Source organism: Centroberyx gerrardi, chromosome 11 (assembly GCF_048128805.1).
Source record: "Centroberyx gerrardi isolate f3 chromosome 11, fCenGer3.hap1.cur.20231027, whole genome shotgun sequence".
Classification (NCBI taxonomy): domain Eukaryota; kingdom Metazoa; phylum Chordata; class Actinopteri; order Beryciformes; family Berycidae; genus Centroberyx; species Centroberyx gerrardi.
The window spans coordinates 5,872,706-5,896,796 of NC_136007.1; the positions used below are offsets into that span (position 1 = coordinate 5,872,706).

General features: G+C 43.2%; 1 protein-coding gene across 1 annotated transcript; it reads left to right on the top strand.

Moving 5' to 3' along the window:
* The first annotated feature begins 409 nt into the window (after nucleotides 1-409).
* LOC139915485 (alpha-1A adrenergic receptor-like) lies at nucleotides 410-24,033 on the top strand. Its single transcript, XM_071904130.2, has 4 exons — nucleotides 410-1,000; nucleotides 2,467-2,872; nucleotides 23,216-23,337; nucleotides 23,563-24,033. The coding sequence occupies exons 1-4, from the start codon at nucleotides 410-412 to the stop codon at nucleotides 24,031-24,033; spliced, it is 1,590 nt and encodes a 529-aa protein (XP_071760231.1).
* Nucleotides 24,034-24,091: the final 58 nt, after the last annotated feature.

Genomic DNA, 24,091 nt, shown 5'->3' on the forward strand with positions numbered 1-24,091 from the left:
TTGACTTACTGCTAGCAGCCAGCAGTTACTACTGTAGCTACTGTCTGATCTGTGGTGGAGGAGGAAACAGGTACGGCTCAGTCCCTGCGTCCGATCTCATCTGCCACCAAAACTTCTTCACCTGCTGCTTGTATTCGATAAATTCATACTGATGATTTACAATAGATTGGTATTTGGTCAGCGTGATCAATTATTAGAATCGGCAAACTCATCTGACAGGGAACTCTAGTTCTGATGCTCCTGATGTGATTGATTTTAGATTTTAGATATGGCTTCCAAATCAATTTCTGGCAGTTTTTTGACTTGATTTTGCTGTGCGTTACAATGCTAAAAAACACAAAACTACAATATTTGGACGCACTCAGGCTAAAAGCCATGACAAGTGTGACCAACTGACAACCTGGACAACATGAGTTTTGACGCCGCGGATGTTGTTTGGAGTAACGGGACGTCGCCGGGGCTTTACGCGGGGACGCAGGCGTCGCCGCCCGGCTCCAACTCCTCCAACCTCACCGCCAACCACACGGACTCCAGCCAGCGGGCCGCGCTGGACCTGAGCCGGGCGGTGCCGGTGGGCATGGTGCTGGCGTTCTTCATCATGTTCGCCATCGTCGGGAACATCCTGGTCATCCTGTCCGTGGTGTGCAACCGGCACCTGCGCATCCCGACCAACTACTTCATCATCAACCTGGCCATCGCCGACCTGTTGCTGAGCACCACGGTGCTGCCGGTCTCCGCCACCCTGGAGGTCCTGGACTACTGGGTTTTCGGCAGGATCTTCTGCGACATCTGGGCGGCCGTGGACGTCCTGTGCTGCACGGCGTCCATCATGTCGCTGTGCGTCATCTCCATCGACCGCTACATCGGGGTGCGCTACCCGCTCCAGTACCCGATGATCGTCACGGAGAAGCGGGCGCTGCTGGCCATGCTGGGCGTCTGGATCCTGGCTATAGTCATATCCATCGGCCCGCTGCTGGGGTGGAAGGAGCCGCCCTCACAGGTACAGTTATTTATTATTATTAATCCTATTTTAAATGTGATTGATTGTGACTAATGTGCCATATTCAGCGCGTCTGGGTGCACATAGAGTTAGGGTTAGGCTACTCTGTATAGCTGTAAGTGTCAGTGTTATAGTGCCTTGCTCTGCCCATTGCTACACAGGGAATTTAACCCCCAACCATGTCGATGTCAGTGCCTTGCTCTTATCTATTGGGCTACACAGTGAGCCTGTACTGCGGAAAGTTTATGCAATGTAGGTTTAAAGTGAACTAAAATCCAAAATATTACCTTTTGAGTATATATTCTATATATATGCATATACTCTCTTCTCCTTTGTGTTAAAGCCTAGCTAATAAATTAATAATCAGAATAATCAAAAGAGCAAAAAAAATCTGAGAGATAGTGAGGTGTGTGTGTGTGTGTGTGTGTGGTTGTTGCCAGTGCTGACCACTGTGGAAACCAAGCCAAGCTGGGTAAAAGGGAGGATGAGATAGAGAAAAGCCATTTCACCTTGCATGCATAATTAATAGACCTAAGTGACAATACAAAATAAATAAATGAATAAATAAATAAAGCTAGTAAGGATTTACTGTCTTGCTCAAAGACACTTCAGCAGGTTTGAATCCGTGTCATCTGGTTGAAGGACCCATCTAACATCCAGATGGTGTCCAGGTCTGCATTTGTTTGCATTTGTATCTGGTCTTAAAAATGTGTCATACTGCTTCATCTGGATAAAATCCAAATGCCCTGGTGTGTTTAATTGTTAGGGATAAAATATTAATAAAGAGAGAGAGAGAGAGAGAGAGAGAGAGAGAGAGAGAGAGAGAGAGAGAGAGAGAGAGAAAGGGAATGAGACAAGATCTCCACACCTTAATTGATAATAACATGATTTTTTTTTAGTTTGTGCTGATCGTCTCTTCCCTTCTCTCCATTCCTGCTGCTGGTGTCTGCACACAGTCAGCACAGTTACAGATATCAGCGCTCGTTTTTCTCCCTTCAGAAGAATCCATTTGCTGCCGTTCATTATTGTCCAGTATGAAAAACAAACTTCCACAGAGCGAGAGAATCCATCACAGGAAACAGGAAGCCGAACTTTCTGTTTTCTCCTCATTTCATTGAGCTGAGTCGAGTGTTTTCATCTCAGCGCTGCGTTACGTTCCGCTCTGCCTCCTGTCAATCATCTGACACCCACAAGGAAGAAATGGAGGAAGTCTGCTCCAGGAAATAATCCTCAGAAACACTTTACTGTCACATCCTTGTCTTTTTATTTAGGCTGTCTTTGTTAGCCGGGACAGCAGCTCATTTCAAGCTCAGTTTGACACCGTAAAAACATCAAAAAACTGCTGGACTAAACTAAAGTAGACTAGACTAGACAAAAAACTGGATGGGACTAGACTAAACTAGACTAGAGTAAGCTAAACTAGTCTACTAAACCAAACTAAACTAACCCCCCCGTCTCCCCTGCAGGACGAAACAGTGTGTCCCATCACCGAGGAGCCATTCTACGCTCTCTTCTCGTCGCTCGGCTCCTTCTACATCCCCCTGGCGGTGATCCTGGCCATGTACTGCCGGGTCTACATCGTCGCCAAGCGCACCACCAAGAACCTGGAGGCCGGCATGATGAAGGAGCGGCAGGAGGACTCCAACGAGCTCACCCTGAGGATCCACTGCAAGAACCAGCAGATCCAGGACATGTGCGCCTCGGGGGGCGGCGGCGGCGGGGGGAAGGGGGGCGGAGGAGCGGCGGGACGCAGCACGCTCACCGTCAAGCTGCTGAAGTTCTCCAGGGAGAAGAAAGCGGCCAAGACGCTGGGAGTGGTGGTGGGCATGTTCATCCTCTGCTGGCTGCCCTTCTTCCTGGCACTGCCGCTCGGTGAGTGTGTGTGTGTGTGTGTGTGTGTGTGTGTGTGTGTTTTCCTGTACTTCTGTACTTTTGAAGACCAACGGTCTTCACAAAGACAGAAAGATGACAGAACTCCTCCAAAATGAAGACATTTTAGCGCACTCCTCACTTTAAGGGGCTAGTTTAGGGTTCAGATTAGGATTAGGATTTGGTTTAGGTTTAGGGTTTGGGGTTAAAGTCGAGATGAAACGGCATTTCAAGAGTATCTAACTTCCGTATCGTGACGTATTTCCGAGTGAAACAGGAAAGACAGGTGGGACGTAACGTTGGGAGGAATTTGATTTGAACGTTGAAAAGTGGGCGTGTCACAACACCCGAAGACACACCGAAGTACCGTGCTGCTGCTAGCTAGCTAATGGGTGGATGTCATGATATTATTGGTTGAAATTGGTTATGGGCATGCTTACGTAAGCACATGGCATATTTTGTTTTACAGGAAGAAAACATGATTGAATTTTGATATAAGAATACAAAGAAATTGATTTTTTGTATTTTTTGTGGCATATATTGGTATATAGGTGCACAATATGACCGGGGATGTGATCTAAAAGGGTTAAAAAGGCATTTTTCATTTCATCTCGACTTTAAGGTTAATAGTTTGGGGTTTGGATATGAATGGAGGTCCTCACAAGTGCAGTAATACAAATGTGTGAGTGTTTACATGTGCACCGCTGCAGTGTTTCCTGCACACTTGGCCTCTGGAACAACATTCACATCATGTGACACTAAAACTTTCCTTTGAAACCGACCGTAATGAGATTTATCAAGCTTAGCAGCTGCTCCTGAAGACATAATAATCCATCCTGACCATTCAGTCATGTTAGAAAAAAATTGGTGTGTGCCATTTGTGCCTCCCAGTGTTTTGGTTTTGTTCTCGGCCCGGAGCCTCAGCAGTGTGAGCGGCTCCTCCCGCCACACAGGAACAACATTTACTGTATTTTTAAGCCTTTATTTTACCAGGCAGGGTTTGCTGAGCATGCATGGTATGTTTCAGCATGGCCCTCCTTCACAGCCATACACTAACATTCACTCAGTACCACAGTCTTCTCCTGTGGTCCACTGGAACAACAGTTTGTACCATTTAGTTGATGCTTTATTCAAACTTAATGATCCTACTGCTATCCTGGCTACACATTTAAAGATGCACTATCTTTAAATGTGTAGCCAGGACAGAAGTGGGAATCGAACCTCAAACCCTGTGCTGTGCTCTACAGCTACACGGCACCATGATTTGAAGCAGGATATTTGTAACTGTTTCCTTTTAAGATTCATGCATTCAAACAAGAAGTTCTGTCTGTGTTTTAGAGTTGTTTTGTGTTTAAACTGGTTTGATTAACGATACGATACGATATAACTTTATTGTCAGGTTTCTCTGTGATTTGTTATGCATCATAGCAGCTCCGTTTAAAAAAACAAAACAAAAAAAACACACATCATACACAGGGTGAACCCACAATCACATTGCACATAAAACACATTATCACACTACATTCAATTACACATAACGACTTTGGGAAGCCTCCAGAAACTGTACCCATGTGCCCAGAAGATTTTTTACCTTCACATTTTAGGCATTTAGCTGAGATTTAGCTGCCATCCTTATCTGGGACGACTGCAGCGGCAGAACGAGCTTCAAGTCCTAAATCACCAACCAGACATAAAGCAGTGAGGAGTTCCTGGGACAAAGCGCCCGGAAAATATCCCTGGTTCCCTAGACGGTTGGAGAGGTGCTAGGCAGAGACATGAGAGGCATGAGAGTAAAGAAAAAAGTGTATTATTTCTTTATTTTTTCCGATGTATTTCCCACAACATTGCCCTCTCAGCGTCAGTTGTCGCAGCGCCAGACATTCTCACTTGGTGACATCAGAGATTAGAGCCAAGCGTCTTTGGATTGTCGTGTTGGAAGGGGAACTGTTTATGTTCACTGTGTCAGAGCGTATGAGTAACACACTGAACTGGTTCGAGGTGGACGTCCCTTTAAAGGCCCAGACCTTAATCCAAAAGTAACCAACAGCGGATCCTAGCTGCACAAAGGCAAAATATACAACAGGAGACTGTTTTTTTTATCCTCAGACAGATTGATGGAGCTTTTTACGCGAGAAATGATCGTGTGATGCCAGGAAGAAGAGCATGTGTTATGTTTCTAAGCTCTAAGGGCTTTGCTTATGTTTGTAGTTTTTGTAAACGTTGGAATAATGTAGGCCCATATTTTCAGATCCACTAAGATGATGATGATGCGACAAAAGCATGTTCTTCCAGTCAGTGCATATTTCAGTTTAGCTTAATAATAATGATACAGAAGGTAAATAAAGGGAAAAAAGTCATGTGCAGAGAGGCATAAACTCCCTCTGTTTCTGGTGTTGAACTTCTTGCGACTTGCCAAGATCTTCCTGCTTGATCTGCACAAAGGAACAAGGTGTTCAGCTGAATCAGGCGTGGATCTTGATTGGTGCAGGAGAAAAGAGTAAACGCTTGGAACTTCAGGCCCATTTTCCAGCGTAACCTGTACTCCCTTCTAAAGATCCTGTGGAGTTTTACATCTTTATCAACTTTCATCATGTGACTTATTTCCCAACCTCTAAATGCCATTCACTTTCATTCATCTCCAAATGATATCAGCTACCTGCAGCTACTGGATACTTTCTTAATGATCGATAAGAGGTATTGTCAGTGCGGTGGCTCATCCATTCCGGTGAATTAGGCGATTTTGAACCAGGACTAAATTGGAACCGGTTCTTGATACCAGGCCAGCAAAGTCAGATATTTGAAGAGTTAATAAATTCCTCAAAGTTGGGGCGGCCTGATCGCTTGCTGGGATAAAACCCTTAGCATGTATTCATGACATCTTGGACGCCAAAACTTATGAGCATATTTTGGATTTTTGAGGCACCCCAATGTCCTTAGAGGCACCCATCAAGAGCCCCTACTGTTTACCATGTGAGATAATTTATTAGAAAAAGGTTTCATTCCAATGCTGTGAATCCAATTAGTGAAATAAACTGTCACCTAATATTCAGAGCTCCAAGATGACTACAGTCTCAAAAGTATGATGATATTAAAAGTAAAGGTTTTGACAGGCTTAAAATTTAAAACAACATATTTCATGGTGAATTTTGCTTTTCATGCTTTTCATCCTTGTTTTCAAAGGAGGCTGTAGCAGTTCTGCAGGTTTGTACAGTTCAACCAGGGACCTACAGCCCGCCTGCAGTTTTATAACTGAAACACACTTCTAGCCTTTCATGTACTTAGTCTCAAGAGCATAAACAATGAAGATGGCTTATTCGGGAACACTTGTCTCTCTGCTGTGGAGTGGACTCTGCTCTCATTTTCCAGGTTTCTCTTTACTGATTCTGATCCAGTAAATACAGGAATCAGGTGGCTCTAGTCTTATCAGGCCGAACCTCACCTCTCTACCTCTCTACCTCCTGAACAAACCTCACCTCTCTACCTCTCTACCTCCTGAACAAACCTCACCTCTCTACCTCCTGAATAAACCTCACCTCTCTACCTCCTGAATAAACCTCACCTCTCTACCTCCTGAATAAACCTCACCTCTTTGCCTCTCTACCTCTTGAATAAACCTCACCTCTCTACCTCTCTACCTCCTGAACAAACCTCACCTCTCTACCTCTCTACCTCCTGAACAAACCTCACCTCTCTACCTCTCTACCTCCTGAATAAACCTCACCTCTCTACCTCCTGAACAAACCTCATCTCTCTACCTCCTGAATAAACCTCACCTCTCTACCTCTCTACCTCCTGAACAAACCTCACCTCTCTACCTCTCTACCTCCTGAACAAACCTCACCTCTCTACCTCCTGAATAAACCTCACCTCTCTACCTCCTGAATAAACCTCACCTCTCTACCTCCTGAATAAACCTCACCTCTTTACCTCTCTACCTCTTGAATAAACCTCACCTCTCTACCTCTCTACCTCCTGAACAAACCTCACCTCTCTACCTCCTGAATAAACCTCACCTCTCTACCTCCTGAACAAACCTCACCTCTCTACCTCCTGAACAAACCTCACCTCTCTACCTCCTGAATAAACCTCACCTCTCTACCTCCTGAATAAACCTCACCTCTTTACCTCTCTACCTCTTGAATAAACCTCACCTCTCTACCTCTCTACCTCCTGAAAAACCTCACCTCTCTACCTCTATACCTCCTGAATAAACCTCACCTCTTTACCTCTCTACCTCCTGAATAAACCTCACCTCTTTACCTCCTGAAAACCCTCACCTCTCTACCTCCTGAATAAACCTCACCTCTCTACCTCTCTACCTCCTGAATAAACCTCACCTCCCTACCTCTCTACCTCCTGAACAAACCTCACATCTTTACCTCTACCTCCTGAATAAACCTCACCTCTCTACCTCTCTACCTCCTGAACAAACCTCACCTCCCTCTCTACCTCCTGAACAAACCTCACCTCTCTACCTCTCTACCTCCTGAACAAACCTCACCTCTCTATCTCTCTACCTCTCTACCTCCTGAACAAACCTCATCTCTCTACCTCTCTACCTCCTGAACAAACCTCACCTCTTTACCTCTCTACCTCCTGAATAAACCTCACCTCTCTACCTCTCTACCTCTTGAACAGTGCTGAACCTCGGCCCAGCTTGCTCTAAACTGCTGTGGTGTTTCTGCACTGCACTTCCCAGAGATCACCTGTCAATCAAACAGTGTGGGCGGTGCTGTGACGTCTTCTTCTTTGGATTTTCTGTTGATGAAGTTTGAGTTTCAGCCATGGTGGCTGTCGCTGCTCATGCTAACTACCCAGTTCTTCTTCTTCTGTTGATTCCAAACAAACCGGAAACGTAAAATATGAAATTTGTAAGCACACCTGATGTTTAGCTTTTATGAACTGGCTTTAGGTTGAAGCACTACTGTGTTATATCAGTTGGTGATAGAGAGCAGCAGACATGCATTCACATGAAAATGTGAGTGAAGTGCTTTATAAAGTTGAGAAAAGTTCTGTTTTTTTTAGAGGAGAAAACATTTGTGTGAGCCGGCCAATCAGGATGAAGAGGAGACAAGGTTGAGTTTATGAAAACAACAGCAACCAGAAATGAAAATGGAGAAAGGAGCAGTTGAAAAGTTGGTAGTAGTTAGTTTGATCATACAGTCAGTAGAACACATTGGCTGAGTTGTGGGAGTTTCAACAGTCTGAGTCTGTCAGCTGGCCACTACTGCAGCCAGTCATTAGAAGAAGAAAAAAAAGTGCAATTGTACAGTCTGATTTTCATTATGCAGTTGAGGCTGCGCTTCTTGAAGCTGTAGAACAGTGATCTCCAGTCACGGTCCATCGGGGCGCAGCAGCTTCAGGTTTCCATGCCAACCAAACAGTCCAGCAGCTCATCCCACTGCTCGGCTCCTCTCAGCAGCAACATGAGCCGCTGCAGTGTTTGGTGGGAAGGAAAACATCAGCAGCAAAACTGTTCAAATCCCCCCTTGTTGGACAAAGTTCTCTGTGTAGAAAACCAGAGGTGGGATCTCGAGTAGGGCTGAACAATTAATCAAAATTTTATCGAAATCGCAATATGGCCTACTGCAATTTTCAAATCGCAAGAGGCGCAATATTTATTAAAGGCGAAATGTGTGTCAAAATACCATTTTAAATTAAATATTGTCATGCTGCAGAGATGTCCTGGCCTACACATCATATTCTACAGACTTAAGAAAACATCTTTGTTTGGTACAGATCCCCGCAAAAATCACACCATAATAATTTTAATACGTTTTTCAATGAAAATGAGAATAATGATGTAAAAATGATCATTCCCTCTAATATCGCAAATCATATCGCAATTGCAATATCAGTCAAAATAATCACAATTAGATATTTTTTCAAAATCGTTCAGCCCTAGTCCGAGTCACAGTTTCAATTGCTTGAGACTTGACTTGATGCATGAAGAGAAGACTTGAGACTTGACTTGACTTGGGTTCTGGTGACTTGGGACTTGACTCTGACTTGTACTCTGATGACTTGAAAAGGTTTCTAAAGTCTTGACTTGAGATCTTGTGTTTGTGTAAATGACTTAGATTGAAAGTGATGAGATTTGTTCCAGCAGACGACTGAATTTAAATTCTGTTTTCTGAATTTGTATGGAATGATTGAATTTATTGAAGTTGAAACTGATTATAGAAATCAAACTCATGATGCTCTTACCAAGTTTTTATCCTATTAAAATCATATTGCATTGAAAAGTCCTAGATATTTAGTTTTCTTTAAGATATTAAATTGATACTGGACTCTTGATTTGTTCTGACTTGACTTGCTGTTCTACATTTAGACTTGAGACTTGACTTGGTAATCTTGGTAATAAAAAACTCCAAGAGAGAGCGCTCATTTCATGGCTGAATTCTGGAGATTACACTGTGGAGTTTGAACAGGCTTCATGACACAGACATGAGTGTGTAAAAAGACACTGAATTTACAGTTGTGTTTTTGCGTGACGGCAGTGAAGTACTTCCTGTGGTCAGTGGATTTGTATCTGTTGCTCCTGGCAGCGGTTCAGCCAATCAGAGCGGAGCCAGTCAGACGCAGATCGCCTCTGATGATTGTGTCACTTCAGCCTGCCAAGCTAAACCCGTACTCGCTCTCTTTCTGTTTATATCCCTCGCTTCACTAAATCTCTTTCCTTCTTTCTTTCTGCATCTCTCGTTATTTTGTTTTCTCCTATCTCTCTCTCTCTCCTCTCTCTTCTCATCTTCCTCTCTCGCTCTTTCTCTCTCTCCTGGTTAATGGCAGAAAATAGTAAAAGTTCACTAAAACACATCAAATCATCCGAGGACGAACAGTAACATACAGTCAGTTGTGTCAGTTTTATGTTTTAGTATATTTTTATTTCTTGTGATTGTTTTGTTTCCCCCACATGAGGAAATGTCAAGGATTACTTTAACTCAGATTAATCTTAATCTAAGAAATGAGTGTATGAAGTCGCCAGTAGCCAATATTTTGTGCCAATGTTGAATATCTTTAAATTTCACTGTTTTCATGTCAGTGTTTCCTCCAGAGTTGTCTTCTCATCAGGGTGGAAAAGCCTCTGCAACATTTAGAGCATCATGTGACACTAAAACTCTCCACTGAAACCAGACTGGTTAAATTATTTTAGTGTCAGCAGCTCTTTAAGGCAGAGTGACCCACCACACCTATAATATTAATAAACCTTATTTATGTAGCACTTAACAACTGTTACAAAGTGCTTTCCAACACAGTTAAGATAAATAAGAGAGTACATAGAACAGAAACAAGAATAGATTAAAAATGAAACCAGACGTGAAGTAAAGATAAAATAAAATAAAAAAGTAAAATAAGAGTATAAGGAGACAGACAGGGTTACAAATCGGGATGAAAAAAATAAGACATACAAGTCAAATGAAATCAGATATGAGGATAAAGATCAAATAAAATAATATTGCTTTTTTGAGTATGTATGCTTTTACTTTTGATGCTGACGTGCATCACATACTGAAACACCAGAGCAGAGCACCGCCTGCAGCAGCTGGATCCAGTGTGAATCCCTTCAGTCAGCCTGAGTCCCTGCTGAGTCACTTTCTGCACTGCAACACTTCCTCGCCATCTAAATCAAGTGGAGCGGAGGCAAGAAGGGCAGACTGCCCTTCCTCAAACGACTGTCTGCCCTTTAAAGAGGAATTTTAATTTTACGGTCAGTGCGCTCTCGACTGAAGCTGCTGCTCTGTCCGATGAGAGGGAGCGTTTGTCTGACCGGTTTTTATTTCCTGAACTGGATTAACGCGCCGCAGCGCAGAGCCGCTGCACATCAGATAGAAGAGGCGTCGCCGCTTGGCAAAGCTTCACTTGATATAAGATCGTCCCAGAGGTCAGCGAGCCTCGCAACACTATACGCCGTGTTAAAGCTCCGTGTGACTCTGGTAGTGTCTTGGGTTGTGTTTCTTCCTCCATGATAAAAACCCCCAAAATCAGTAATTCTGTGATCTGTTGCTCCGGTAGAGGAGACTGGAGAATTGTGTTTTTTTTCTCTCTCCATTCACTGCCATTGTATGGAGGAACAGTCTGAAAATCACTTCTAACACATAAAGGAACGCCGACAAAGCAGATTCTCTCACTTTTTTGGGTCAACGTATTTTTTTGATTCCAGTGGCAAAAGGTTCCTCTGACCGGATTTCGGTGTTCCCTTTCGCTGTTTCACTTAAACACAATTCAGCAGCATGACTAGTTTTTTATATATTGTTAAAATCTGCTTTGTCGGTGTTCCTTTATGTGCTAGAAGTGATTTTCAGACTGTTCCTCCATATAATGGCAGTGAATGGAGAGAGAGAAAAAAAACACAATTCTGCAACAGATCACAGAATCACTGATTTTGGGGGTTTTATCATGGAAGAAGAGACACAACACAAGACACTACCACAGTTACACAGAGCTTTAAGACTGGACATCATATAGTTAGAGGATTTCTGCTTTGATTTGATTTAAGTTATAAAATAACAGTAACAGTAAAAGATGATAGGATTTACACTTCCCTTTTAGTTCTCTCTTCTTCTTCGTTTTGATTTGCAGGAGGAGGCAGATCCACAAACTGATAACAGGGAAGAAAAATGAGTTTCCAGCTGAATATTATTCAGGATTTAAAGGAAAATTCCACCTTTGGATCTTCTTACTGTTATATATCATCAATCTGTGATGTTCAGTACATTCCAGGAGTTATTTAGTGATGAAGTGTCGTAATGTACTTTTTGGTGAACTCATTTTCCCTCAGCCTGCCTCGTCTACATTTACTTCGGGTAGTGATTTACTACGTTTCCCAGAATGCCTTCTGACAACCCCCAGAGAAGGAGCGTGAACTTGTTGCACTCAGCTGTGGGTTACATGTGTAGGTGGAGAGAGCGATAATGATAGTGAGAGTACATTTTTCTAGTTAAGAAAAAGTGAGAGAGGAGAGAGAATGATGTTGTGTCCTTTTGCAGAAACTACAACGACGACGTTGAGGAGGCTGTTGTGTGTCACACACACTACCAACAACATCCACAAAGACACAAGCTGTGGCTGCATTGCATTCTGGTCTCTCTCCTGCTCCTGTGGGTGGAGAAATTGCCTCTGGTGCAAAATGGCGGCTCTAGAAAGAAGCCCTCGCTCTTTGATTCTGAGGGACTGACACCAAAACCTGACGTTTACCGCTGATGTTTTACATCCTGAAACATTTTCTCATATCAAACTCCACTGTAGCTGCTGGAAATATCTGGAGGTGACGTCACCTCGTCTACGATTGGCCAGTTGTGTCAGGAATCACTTGGTAATAGTTCAACCATTCATTGCAGTTGGCAACAAATTGAGATGGCAACGCAGTTTGACTTGGCGTTATGGTTCGACTCCCTGCTGCAGTAATAAAGCATAACAGAATACAGAATATTTTTTGAGCACTCAATCAATTTTGAATATATAGAGATTTTTGATTGATTTTAGATTTTTGAAGATTATGTGTGTATCTAAAATGGACTTAGTAATAAAGCATAACAGAATACAGAATAAAAGCATATCACATACCACTGAAAAAGTAGGGAGCACCGCAATGGGAATAAAACAATATATATATTTTCCCATGGTGGATATCTCATTTTGCAATAAAACTCTTCAAATATAGAAAGAGACAGCAGCGCCTGGCACTGAGGCAGAAGATCACCTTACAAGTCCATGTTGAGGTGGAAGAGGCGCAGGTTGATCTCTCTCTTAATCCTGACAGTTTCCCTCTGCTCAGGAGGGTTTCTCTAATCTCAGGACGATCGCTTGATTCGTTCCCCCTGACCGGCGGGTCAGTTCTCTCATCCGAGGTGCTGTGATGTCATCCTCAGCCTGAAGCCGGGCCTCCTTCAAAGTTCCCCCCCTACCTCGAGGTCTTGATCTTTTCATTCCCACAGACAGTAAAGAGAGTGTCAGACAGGACGATCTTCCAGGCTTGTGTTCAAAATCAGAAGTAGAATCATTTTAAAGCAGCATTTACTGTAAATGTACAGGAGTTTGTGTTAGAGACACATTGCAGTTCAAGCTCATTTATTTCTGTGGCCCTTTATCATAAGCCTGTGTCAAAGGACTTGGAGAATGAGCCTATACTAGATCTAACTGATCAGCAATCAATCGTAGAACAGAATGATGTAGGACAAACACATCGGACATGAGTTAAACACACAACACAGTCTCGTAAAATTTCGTGAAATGAACAATAACTGTGAAGCTCAGCCTCTGACAGGAATCCAGTTCAGATCAGGTTCCTCCTCCAGTAAAGGATTCTGGTCCAACAGCAGGAATTGTTCTAGACATTTTCAGCTGTTGGTCACATGAAAACGTTAGCTAACGCTTCAGTTTAGCAGCTAAAACAGTTTGCTTCAGGTTAGCTTCATGGTTTTGCTCATGATTCAATAAATGAAAACCTCCAACTTTCCGCCGTCAAACCACTTCCTGTTTCTAGTCCTGTGTCCTCCAGCTGATCCTTTCCTGCTGGGAAACACATTCCTCTCCAGTTTTGTACATGGAGCCGTTATTTGTATTTTAAGACATCAGGCTCATTTCACAAAATTTCAGGAGACCAAATCCACAGTGTCCCACGGCACAGGGACGACAAGACCATGTATAGTGCACGTGACAATATAATACTTACTATAGACAGGAGACTATACATATAGTTGACATTCTGTAACTGTGAGTCTGTAAAGAGTGACGGCAGATAACTGATTCATTTAATCTCATCTGTCTCATGTAAGTTATCGTCAGTGTGTCACGGCTGCAGAAAAGCTTTAAACGTGAATTCTGGTCTGTCTCATAATGCAGAAATAGCCGGAACAAAAAAAACCAAAACAAAACAAAAAACCTTAATAAGCATGATCTCAAGTTAAGGTGGCCAGTTTGAGAGAAACCCGGCTGCACGCTGAGGATTGTGGCGCAGCAGCGTGACTAATAAAGATAACAGAAGAATAACAGAATAACAGAAAAGCGGTCCAGCCTTCAACCTGAGGAACCTCGTAAAAGCGCTCATCTGCTTCAATGCCAGATGCTGTTTCCAACTGTATTCTATCACAGCTATGTTTTCCTACAGCTTAAAATAGAATAAGAATAAATCCTTGTGAATAGGTAAATGGGATCTCTCAAAGTACTAACCTGTCTTTGTGATGAGGATGAAAAGCATGAAGTGGATTTGTAGTTGCGGAGACGTTGCTCTCTAAGGTGTTGATTCGACCTAAACCATGCCAGGAAAATTCCCCACCGGTTGACTGTATTTATGCATTTTTAATTGAGGTTAGGAAGAGGTAAAGTTTGCCCAATGAGATTTATTTACAAAATATTCAGTGTAATTCAAGAGTGAAATGGGGTGGGAGAAAGCAGCTCACTGGCTTAATGTGATTGCATCTTTCCAGTCACAAGTGAAAAACCTTGTTTGCTATAATTTTCCATGTCATACACCTATTTAACAATGAATAGCAAGATTTACAAGATTTTTATTTTCTTTCTTTCAATCATTTTTATTTAGATCTTACAGACATAATACTAAAGTCATACAGACACAAAAGGACAAATCGACAAAACCAGTTACCAAACTACAAAAACAAGACAGAACAAACCCAAAACAACAACAGCAAAAATAAAAAGAGATAAATGAATAAACAAATTATTAACATAAAACAAACAACCCACATAGGAGTAAGAAACCAGGGCGTCGCCTAAGATCGCCCTCAGAAATCAATCATTCCCAGATTTTTATTTCCATGTGTCTTTATATTAAAATCAAATTTCTTTACTTACTGGAAAATGGAAAATCTTTAGTGGTGACTTCATTGTGTACCAGAAGGCATCGATAAAAAACTCCATCCTCAGTTGCCTCAGGAGGAACAGTCGCTGCTGGGCCTTCTTCATGATGGTGGAGGTGTTGATGTCCCGTTTTAGATTATTGCTGATGTGGGTGCCGAGGAATTTGAAGGAGTTATGGGTTGGTCTGAGATTGTTATTGGCTTTTTTGTGTTCTTGAAGTCGATGGCTGTTTCCATGGTTTTGGAGGTGCTGAGCAGGAGGTTGTTGTCGGGGCACCACCTCACTGCCCTGTCCACCTCTTGCCGGCGTGGGGTTTCGTTGTTATCTGCGATGAGGCCGACGATGGCGGTGTCGTCAGCGCACTTGAAGACTTTAACTGAGCTGTCCAGGGAGGTGAATTGATTGGTGTAGAGAGAGAGAAGAGCAAGGGGGGGCAGGACGCAGCCCCGAGAGGCCCCAGTGCTGAGGGTCAGGGGGGCGAGTTTGGGTGTTTGGGTTCTGTTGTTTAGAAAGTCCAGGATCCGGTAGTTTATGGCTGGGTTGATGTTCATGTCCTGTAGCTTGGAGAATAATTTAGTAGGGGTGATGGTATTGAATGCCAAGGGGGGGGATGTGCCGTCTTTATCAAACCTCGCATAGAACTCATTGAGTTTGTCTGGGAGGTCAGGGTCCTCATCCACAGCTGGGAGGGGGGCATGTTTTTTTAAAGTTGGTCATCTCCTTTCCAAACTGCTCTGGGATTATTGGCAGTGAATTGTTCTTCCAGTTTTTTGGGTGCGATTTGTTTTGGCCTACCTGACTGCAGATTGCAGTTCAATATTTTGCGGATTTATGTTCCCCCTTGTCACCACTGAAATTGTCTGAGTGCTTCTTTTTTGCAAAGTGCTGCTAGTTTCTTCTGGGGATGCACATCTCCGCGCAGAACCGTGTGTGTGACGTCACTGTGTTTGTGTACTCGTCGAGGGAGCTACAGGTGGATTTGAAAGTGTCCCACAGAGTGCATCTAAACAGCCTGTCAGAGTGTCGACTGCATCGGGGGGTCCAGCTTTCACGTGTTTTTGGCTTGGATTTAACAGTTTTACGTTTTTTATCTGTACTGTGGGATGAGGAGCAGCGTCGCAGGAACAGGATTGGCCCAATTGAGCTCTCGGGAAAGCACGGTAAGCGGTCTTGATTGTACTATAGCAATGATCTAGAGTGTTGGCTCCTCTGGGGCAAGGTGTAATGATTAAGATTAGAGAAATTGGAGTCATATTTTAGAGATTGTAGTCCGGAGTGGAGAGTGTTATCCACTACCATTAACAAAACACTAAATCATTTCATTTCCTCTGGTAGGACGGTGCCATTAGTAGAGTCGATACCATGGTGTCTTTTATACAGATTTTTACTATTATTTTGGCAGGTAAGATATTGGGTGGCAAACCCAAGTTACCATGGGGCTTCTGATCTTCCAGTACTGTGTCCCAGAATAGAGTCTGCATTTACAGATCAAAAAACGATAAAAGGGAAAAAAAGAAAAGAAAAATGCATGGCTTTTTATTTTTGACCCCAGCACTTCATTATCATCAGGCTGCTTGTTTTTTGATGATGAATATTCTTGGAATACGCTTGATATTACTTATTCTACTGCTCTGGCACTGCTGCCAGGCACGATCCCTTCCACTCATTTGGCTGCTGGCAAGCCTGGTGATAAATTAATACAAATTACTTCTACTGTTGCACATCGCTCGAGATAAAAGCGTTTGTAATGACTGAAAAGTACAAATTTAAAATGTGTACTTGCAGCTCATTGATTTCTGACTGCAAGACGATCAGCATTGATCAAGATCAAGATTAAGATCAAGAGTGAGATTCACAGAAGGTAAATACACTTATTCATCTTAGATGCACTCACATAATCCTCTGCACACATGCAATTACGCAGAGAGGTCAGAGGTCAAAAGCATGTAGGTTTTTAATGCCTTGCTCATGTGACAGTGGACACTGCAGCTGTCGCACCAACAACCGTCCAGCTGCTCGCTCACAGGAATACTGCCTGACAACTTCCTGGTTATGGGTCGACCTCTCTACCTCGGAAACTGCATTTAGACACTAAAACTCTCCACTGAAACCAAAACTTATGAAATTTTCTGAAACAACATGTCACCATGTGATACTAAAACTCTCCTTTGATGCCAATTCTAATGTAATTCTCTGAAACAACATCGAGAAACTAAAACTCTCCTTTGATGCCAATACTTATGAAATTCTCTGAAACAGCATTTAGAAACGAATACTGTCATTTGAAACTAAACTAATGCAATTTGCATTTAGACTAAGTGACATTAAACTCTCAGTTGGAACCAGTATTAATGAATTCCTCAGAAACAGCATTTAGACACTCAAATTCTCAATGGAAGCAATAGTAATGAAATTCTCTGAAACAGCATTTTGCCATTAAAACTCTCCATTGAAACCAACACAAATTAAATTCTGTGAAACAGTATTTAGACTTTATGTGGCACTAAAACTCTCCGTTAAAATTCAACAGCGCAAGTTCAATTTTTTGGGGAGCTTCTCTAATGCAAGGTGGTTCACACTGCGGGTTGAACAGGAACTTTTTCTTCTGCCGGTTCCCACCAGGCGGCTCGACCAGAATCCTCCAGTGAGCTGTAACGACTGCGGCATGATGGGATAGATCTGGGAGACTGTTGGAGCACTGGAGGAGGCTGGGAATGAGAGAACACACACACAGACACACACACACACACACACACACACACACACAGATTTGTTAGCAAACAGCTGTTGTCATGTGAAAACCTTTTGAAACCCTCTCAAAACCCATTAAATAAACTAAAAAATGCCTTGTGGTCGAGCAAATAACAATGCTGTGTTTCTTAGTTCCTGAAACATTTTGACATTTTGAAGTGAAACTCTTGTTTAAACCTCATTAAACACATACAGATTTCTGTCATCTTCGGGAAACAGGACAGTCGGTGAGTTTGGAGGAAAATAACTTTGGAAATTGTCCTGGATTTTGTTCAAAGGTTGAGAAATATAAAGAAGTATTTTATTTCTGAACTACCCCTTTACTCGAGTGATTTTAAAGACATGAACACAGTTTTCATCCTGCTTGAGCAAAATTTCAGACATCATTTGACAGCATTTGGATCCCCCCCCCCCCCCCCCCCAACACACACACACACACCCTGTCTCTTTTTCTAATTCAATGTGCAAGTTGAGAAAAAAATTGCCACAGCATCAAAATATGGGATTAATATTTGTTTTTACATAAATCCCTTTCTCACCCTTTGCATCTGTCTCTCTCTCTCTCTCTCTCTCTCTCTCTCTCTCTCTCGCTCTCTCTCTCTCACACACACACACTTTAATATAATGTGACAGTCAGAAAGCCCTTGTCCTCCTCCGAGAAGTAAAATGGGGACAGATGGGACGTTAGCAGGTCTTTATCTGCTCCTTCTGTCGTGTTAACAAGTGAAGCTGATGAAACGAGCGGAGCGATGAATCTCCTGTCAGATGGAGAGTCGTGGTGAGGAGGAGGAGGAGGAGGAGGAGGAGGAGGGGGAGGAGGAGGAGGAGGGGGAGGAGGAGGAAGATGAGGAGGGGGAGAACCGATCGCTCCTCATCTACACTTTAAAACACGGCTGGACTGACGCTCTGATAGATCAGCTAAATCACACTATTAAACTGTCTGTGTGTGTTAGCTACTGCATGGGAAGGAAGAGAGAGGAGGGTAGGAGGAGAGGAGATGAGAGGAAAGGAAAGGAAATGAGAGGACAGGAAAGGAAAGGAAATTAAAGGAATGGAATGGAAGGTAACAGTGGAAAGAGGACAGGAAAGGAAGGGAGAGGAGAGACTGAAGGAAATAAAAATAATAAAAAGGCCAAAAAAAAGGGTATATTAGGGTCAGGAGAAGAGAAGAGAGGAGAGGAGAAGAGAGGAAAGGAGGAGAGGAGCGGAGAGGAGACAGGAAAGGAGGAGAGGAGATGAGAGGAGGAGAGGAGATAAGTGTTGTCTACCTCTATCCTCCTCCTCTTCCTCCTCTACCTTTCCTTTCTTTTCCTTCCCTCTCCTCTCCTCTCCTCTCCTCTCATCTCCTCTCCTCTCCTCTCCTCTCCTCTCCCCTCCTCTCATCTCCTCCTCTCATCTCCTCCTCTCCTCTCCTCTCCTCCTGTCCCCTCATCTCCCCCCTATCATCTCCTCTCCTCTCCTCCCCTCTCCTCTCCTCTCCTCTCCTCTCCTCTCAATCATGTATCATCAACAAAGCTAGTTATTTCAACACGAAGCATTAGTAGTGGCAGACTGTAGATAAACTACACTGTGTTACTGTAGTGAAGCCTGCAGTCTTCAGTGTTATTCAACTCTCCCACTCAGTTTTAAACGGCACTGCAGAGGCTTTTAAACCTTTCCAGCCGCCCAGAGACACAAATGAGAAAATATTACGGTCTCTCCTCCCTGCGAGCCGGGCTCACGAAGACAGATTATGACTTTTATTATGTAGGGACCCACTAAAAATCAACCCACGACCCGTTTCGGGGTCCTGGACCATAGCTGGAGAACCGCTGAGCCGTTGCATTGTGAGAGGGAGAAGGTTATAAAATGGCCGTCTGTTGGGTGAGAAACGGCCTGTGTGTCCTTTACTTATTAAAAGTTTGATTTGAGCTATGACTCGCTTCTCAAAACACAACGCAATAACTCTGGACCTTGGCACGCCTGCCCTCCACCTCTCTCTCTCTCTCTCTCTCTCTCTCTCTCTCTGTCTCCCTCTCCATCACACTCTCCCCCTCTCTCTCTCCTTCACCATCTTCCCATCACTCTCTCTGTCCCTCGCTTCATCACACACTCCCTCTCCACCTCAATTATTATTCTTCTTAATCATTATTCTGTCTGTCTCAAGCTCAAGTTCACATAAGTTTTATTGGCAGGACATCTGTGTGTTACACTTCGTCGCCGTGGGGTGAAAACCCCGTTACTCCCAAATGTAAAGAACTAAGAAAAACAACCTTATTTTCAGATTGACCACCAGGCATTTCTGAGTTGTGTTTTCAAATTGTTTTATAAACCCAAGAGGAGATTTTTTCAACCCGTAGAGGATCATGAAGGCTAATCCTTCAGTTGGTGTTAAAACAAGAAAATCTCCCAAAATGTTGCGTTTTCACAACAGCAAATTGTTAATATAATAATTTCCCATTAAACTTAATAAACCATTAATGTAATAATTTGCATTTAATAGTGTATTAATCCCGTGATTGTAATAAATTTCCCACCTCTGTAATAAAAGTTATAACTTTTTTCCTGTAAACGTAATAAGTATTATATTATTGGGTTTTATTACAGTAACAAGAAGGTTGAAATTTGAAATTTGAGTTTTCTTTGATGAAGAGTCTTTGATGATTATTCTAAATGGATTTCAAAAATTTCAACCCTTCTGTTAATGTAATAAAACCCAATAATGTAATAATCATTATGTTAAAAGGAAAGTTGTTACGTTACAGCAACCTTTATAACATGAATGGGAAATGTGTTACATTAACAGGATTATTACAGCTGGACATTATTATTACATTAATGAGACGTTACACTAACAGCTGTGTCATCAATAATATGACAACCAACAAATAAACACACAATAAGGGACATTTGATATAATATAGGGACATTTGAAATCACATCAAAATATAACAGAGGATTATACAGTAACTTTATTACAACAATTCATATGTTTATATTCAGATAACTTAACTCTTAACTTAACTAGAAATATACAACAAAATAATGGGGGAGCAGACTTCCCTCTCTGTGGTTTCCTGTTACATATCTTCATCCTCACCCAGGATTATTGGTTGTTAGTTGGTATTTCCTTAAATGTAAGGTCATAAGTTTCCCTTATCTTGTCATATTTTGGACATGAGAACAGAAAGTGCTTTTCTTCAGTGTTCGCAGAGCCTCTGCTCTTTGGGTTGCCAGGTTTTTAAGTGCCTTCCCTTTTTAGCTTATGGTCCACAGGTCTATATTTAGTCTTTGTTTATTTTGATGGCTGCTCAGGTATTTGGGCAATTTAATTTCTCTGTTTAACATTTGATTAAATCATTTTCTCAATGTTTCTCTTCCTCCAATTTATTTCCTCTGTCTTCTTGCCTCTTTATCTCTATCTGTCTCACTTCCTCACTCTGATCTATCTCTCTATCTGCCTATCTATCTATCTATCTATCTATCTATCTATCTATCTATCTATCTATCTATCTATCTATCTATCTATCCGTCTGTGTGTCTGTCTCTTTCTCTCCCCCACCCTCTCCTCCTCCTCCTCCTCCTCCTCCTCTCTCTCTCTCCTAAATCACTGAAATGCGTTCTGTCCCTGTCAGAGTGGATTTCAGATTTCAGCCGGCGGTTCAGTGTGGCAGAGAAAATACCAGAACAGTCCGACTCGCTCCAGGACAGCCAGCGGGATAAAAAGGCCAAAAAAGGGGATGTGAGGTTTAGGAGAGGAGCAGCAGAGGAGAGGAGGAGAGGAGAGGAGAGGAGAGTGAAAGGAGGGATGGCTGTGATCTTTGACGGGGCATTACATAATCAATAACGTCGGCAAAAATCGATCACAGGCGGAGTTGGGTTGTACAGTAATGTGATTACTTTTTTCAGTAACGCAAAGGAATTACAATTTCAAATTCAGTAATTCCATTACAGTTACTGATCCCAGTAACGCTCTGTTGCTTCAAAGTCCCTGTCTGTTTTTTCCTCATGTATCTTAAGGACATGCAGCAGCTTTACGTCGGCTGTTGGCTAAAAAAAAGCAAAACAAACGATGGAGGGTGAGGGAGAGACGCAGACTTCCGACCTCCAGCCTCTGCCAATGAAACACAAAGTAATAGAACGAGGAATGGAACTAATTACTGAGTTGTAAATGAGTAATAATAATCATTTATTTAATTTAATAGTAACTTGCCCAACACTGATCACAGGCCACCGTACGCTGTGCCGCTGATCTGTCAGTGTTGTTGCAGTTCCTATTGGTCGCCGGTGGATGGCGTTAAAAATCAGATGCGAGTGTCCTGCTCACACAACGGGGCGGGGGGGAGGGTTGGGGTGCTGCCATGTAACGCAAAACCCTCAAACATAATCTGAACATTTATTAATAAATAATAACTAGGGACTGGCGGCACCAGAATAACTGTCACTGGGGAGTCATAGCCGCGGCCGGAGACCCAGCAGTCTCTTTACGATCCTCCGCTGAAACAGATGGACAGAAAAAAAAAAAAAAAGTCCAGCTACCAGCATTTTTAACATTTTCACTCATTAGACTTATTTTAAGAACGTCTAGAAAGAAGCTGTGTTATGAAAGTGCACCGGTGGAGGGTTTCATGAAATCCCATTTGTTTAATGACGCTGTTCCGTTTACATGAATGCATTTTTATCTTCGTTTTGTTTTCATTTTTAAGCAGAGTGGTTGACAAAAGATAGATAAATACATTATCCCCGGGGGTACGTTGGGGTTTATGACAGGCCTCCACTCATCTTGAAAGGTTACTGTCTGGAAAACAGTGGCAGTGGAGTAGACTCTCGGCTCTCAGCAGCACCAGGGACTGCAGATCAGTTCAATAGAATCAAATATAATAGAATAGAATATACTTTGTTGTCGCCAGAAGGGAAATTTGTCTCGGGCACAATGCTGAATACAAGCCTGTTAGTTCATCTTTGGTTTAGTTCGGTTCAGCTCACCTTGAAGAAAAAAAAACGAAACAACAAACACATCACAGCCCCAGCATAAGCTCCTTCTGATACACTAAAACTCAAGGGAGGTCGTCCTGAACTGTATCACACTCCTTATGTTTCATCTGCAGTTAAGCTTCAGGTTTTGCATCCTGCACCACAGACTGCACACACACACTTCCCCTTTATTGCCGGGTAAACACTGCCACCTGCTGGTTTAAAGAAAACCAGCAAGCAGCAGCACGACATTGAACATTGAATTTCGGAGATTATTTAGCCTTATTCTTTACTTGAATGGTTATAATTGCAGGCCTTTGCTCTCTTGTTTTATTTGAAGCAGAATCACTCTATTCACCAAGTGCAATAAATTTGAATTTGTCTTGCAACTGATGTGGAGGCATGCTGACACCTTACAGAGTTTCACAGTACTGACACACAGGACAACAGACCTCTAACAGACTAACTGGTTCATACCCATCATGTTCAGATCAGTTTATTTGGACTCTTAAGTGTTTTCTGCTTCAGTTGGTTGGTTTTTCCAGGTGAGAACGATGACCTTTGAACTCTGGCGGCACCAAATAACGGCACCGAGAGTCTCAGTCCTCTAACAAGAGAACTGCGGTGCGGTTCATTAATCCAACCAACTACAGGAAACCACCTCAAAACGCAAGAGGTTATGGGTAGAAGGAGACAGAAAGCCTAGCTTAACTGGTATGAACACCAGAGAAGAAGAGATTTAAATCAGATTTGTTTTGATTCCACAAACTCCACAGTCTGAAACACTAGTCTTCCTGTCTGATCTGAAGTCTCTGTCTCCCTCAGGATCGTTCAACGCCAACCTGCGTCCGCCTGAAACTTTCTTCAAGGTGATTTTCTGGCTGGGATACTTCAACAGCTGCTTGAACCCCATCATCTACCCCTGCTACAGCCGGGAATTCAAACAGGTACTATTATACTAGTTCTACTACTACTACTGCTGCTACTACCGCTCCTACTAGTGCTACTACCACTACTTTTTGATTAGTTAGATCTAGGCGGGGGGGCTTGTCCAACCCCCTGTTCATCGTATGTTTTACTTTCATACCACCAGCTCATTTCCTCAGATCCGATGCCACACTGCTGTTTGGTCGATATTTTCTTTTGGATTTAATCTCTTTGTGTCTCTTTAGGCCTTCATCCGGATCCTGCGCTGCCAGTGGAAGAAGAAGAAGCAGGGCTGGCAGGCTTACTACAACTACCGCTCCCATCAGGGATCCAACAACTCCTCCTTCCTGAACGGCAGCCAGCAGACCCTGTCCTCCGTCAACCCCAGCCCCCGCTGCGTGGCGTCCCGCCTGGGCCCCTCCCCCTGGACCAGAGGGGGGTCCTCGTCCTCCACCTCCTCGCTGCCCAGCAGCCCCTTCCCCGGTCCCACGGCCCACCGAGGCGCTCTCCCCGGGGCTGGAGGGGCGGCGGCGGTGGCGGGGGCTGCGGGAAGAGGGAGGGGGAAGCCAGTGTCCCCCCTGGCTAAGCTTGGCGGCGGGCCAGGGTTAAGGGTCGGGACGGGGTCGGGGGCGGGCGTGTTGGTGAACGGAAAGAGCGGAAACAGAGAGGCTGAGCAGCACACCGCCACCAAGGGGAAACCGGAGTCCAAACTGTGACTGGCGGAGCTCTTTGTGTGGGTGAAACGTAACCGGGATCAGTCTAACTCGCACGTTG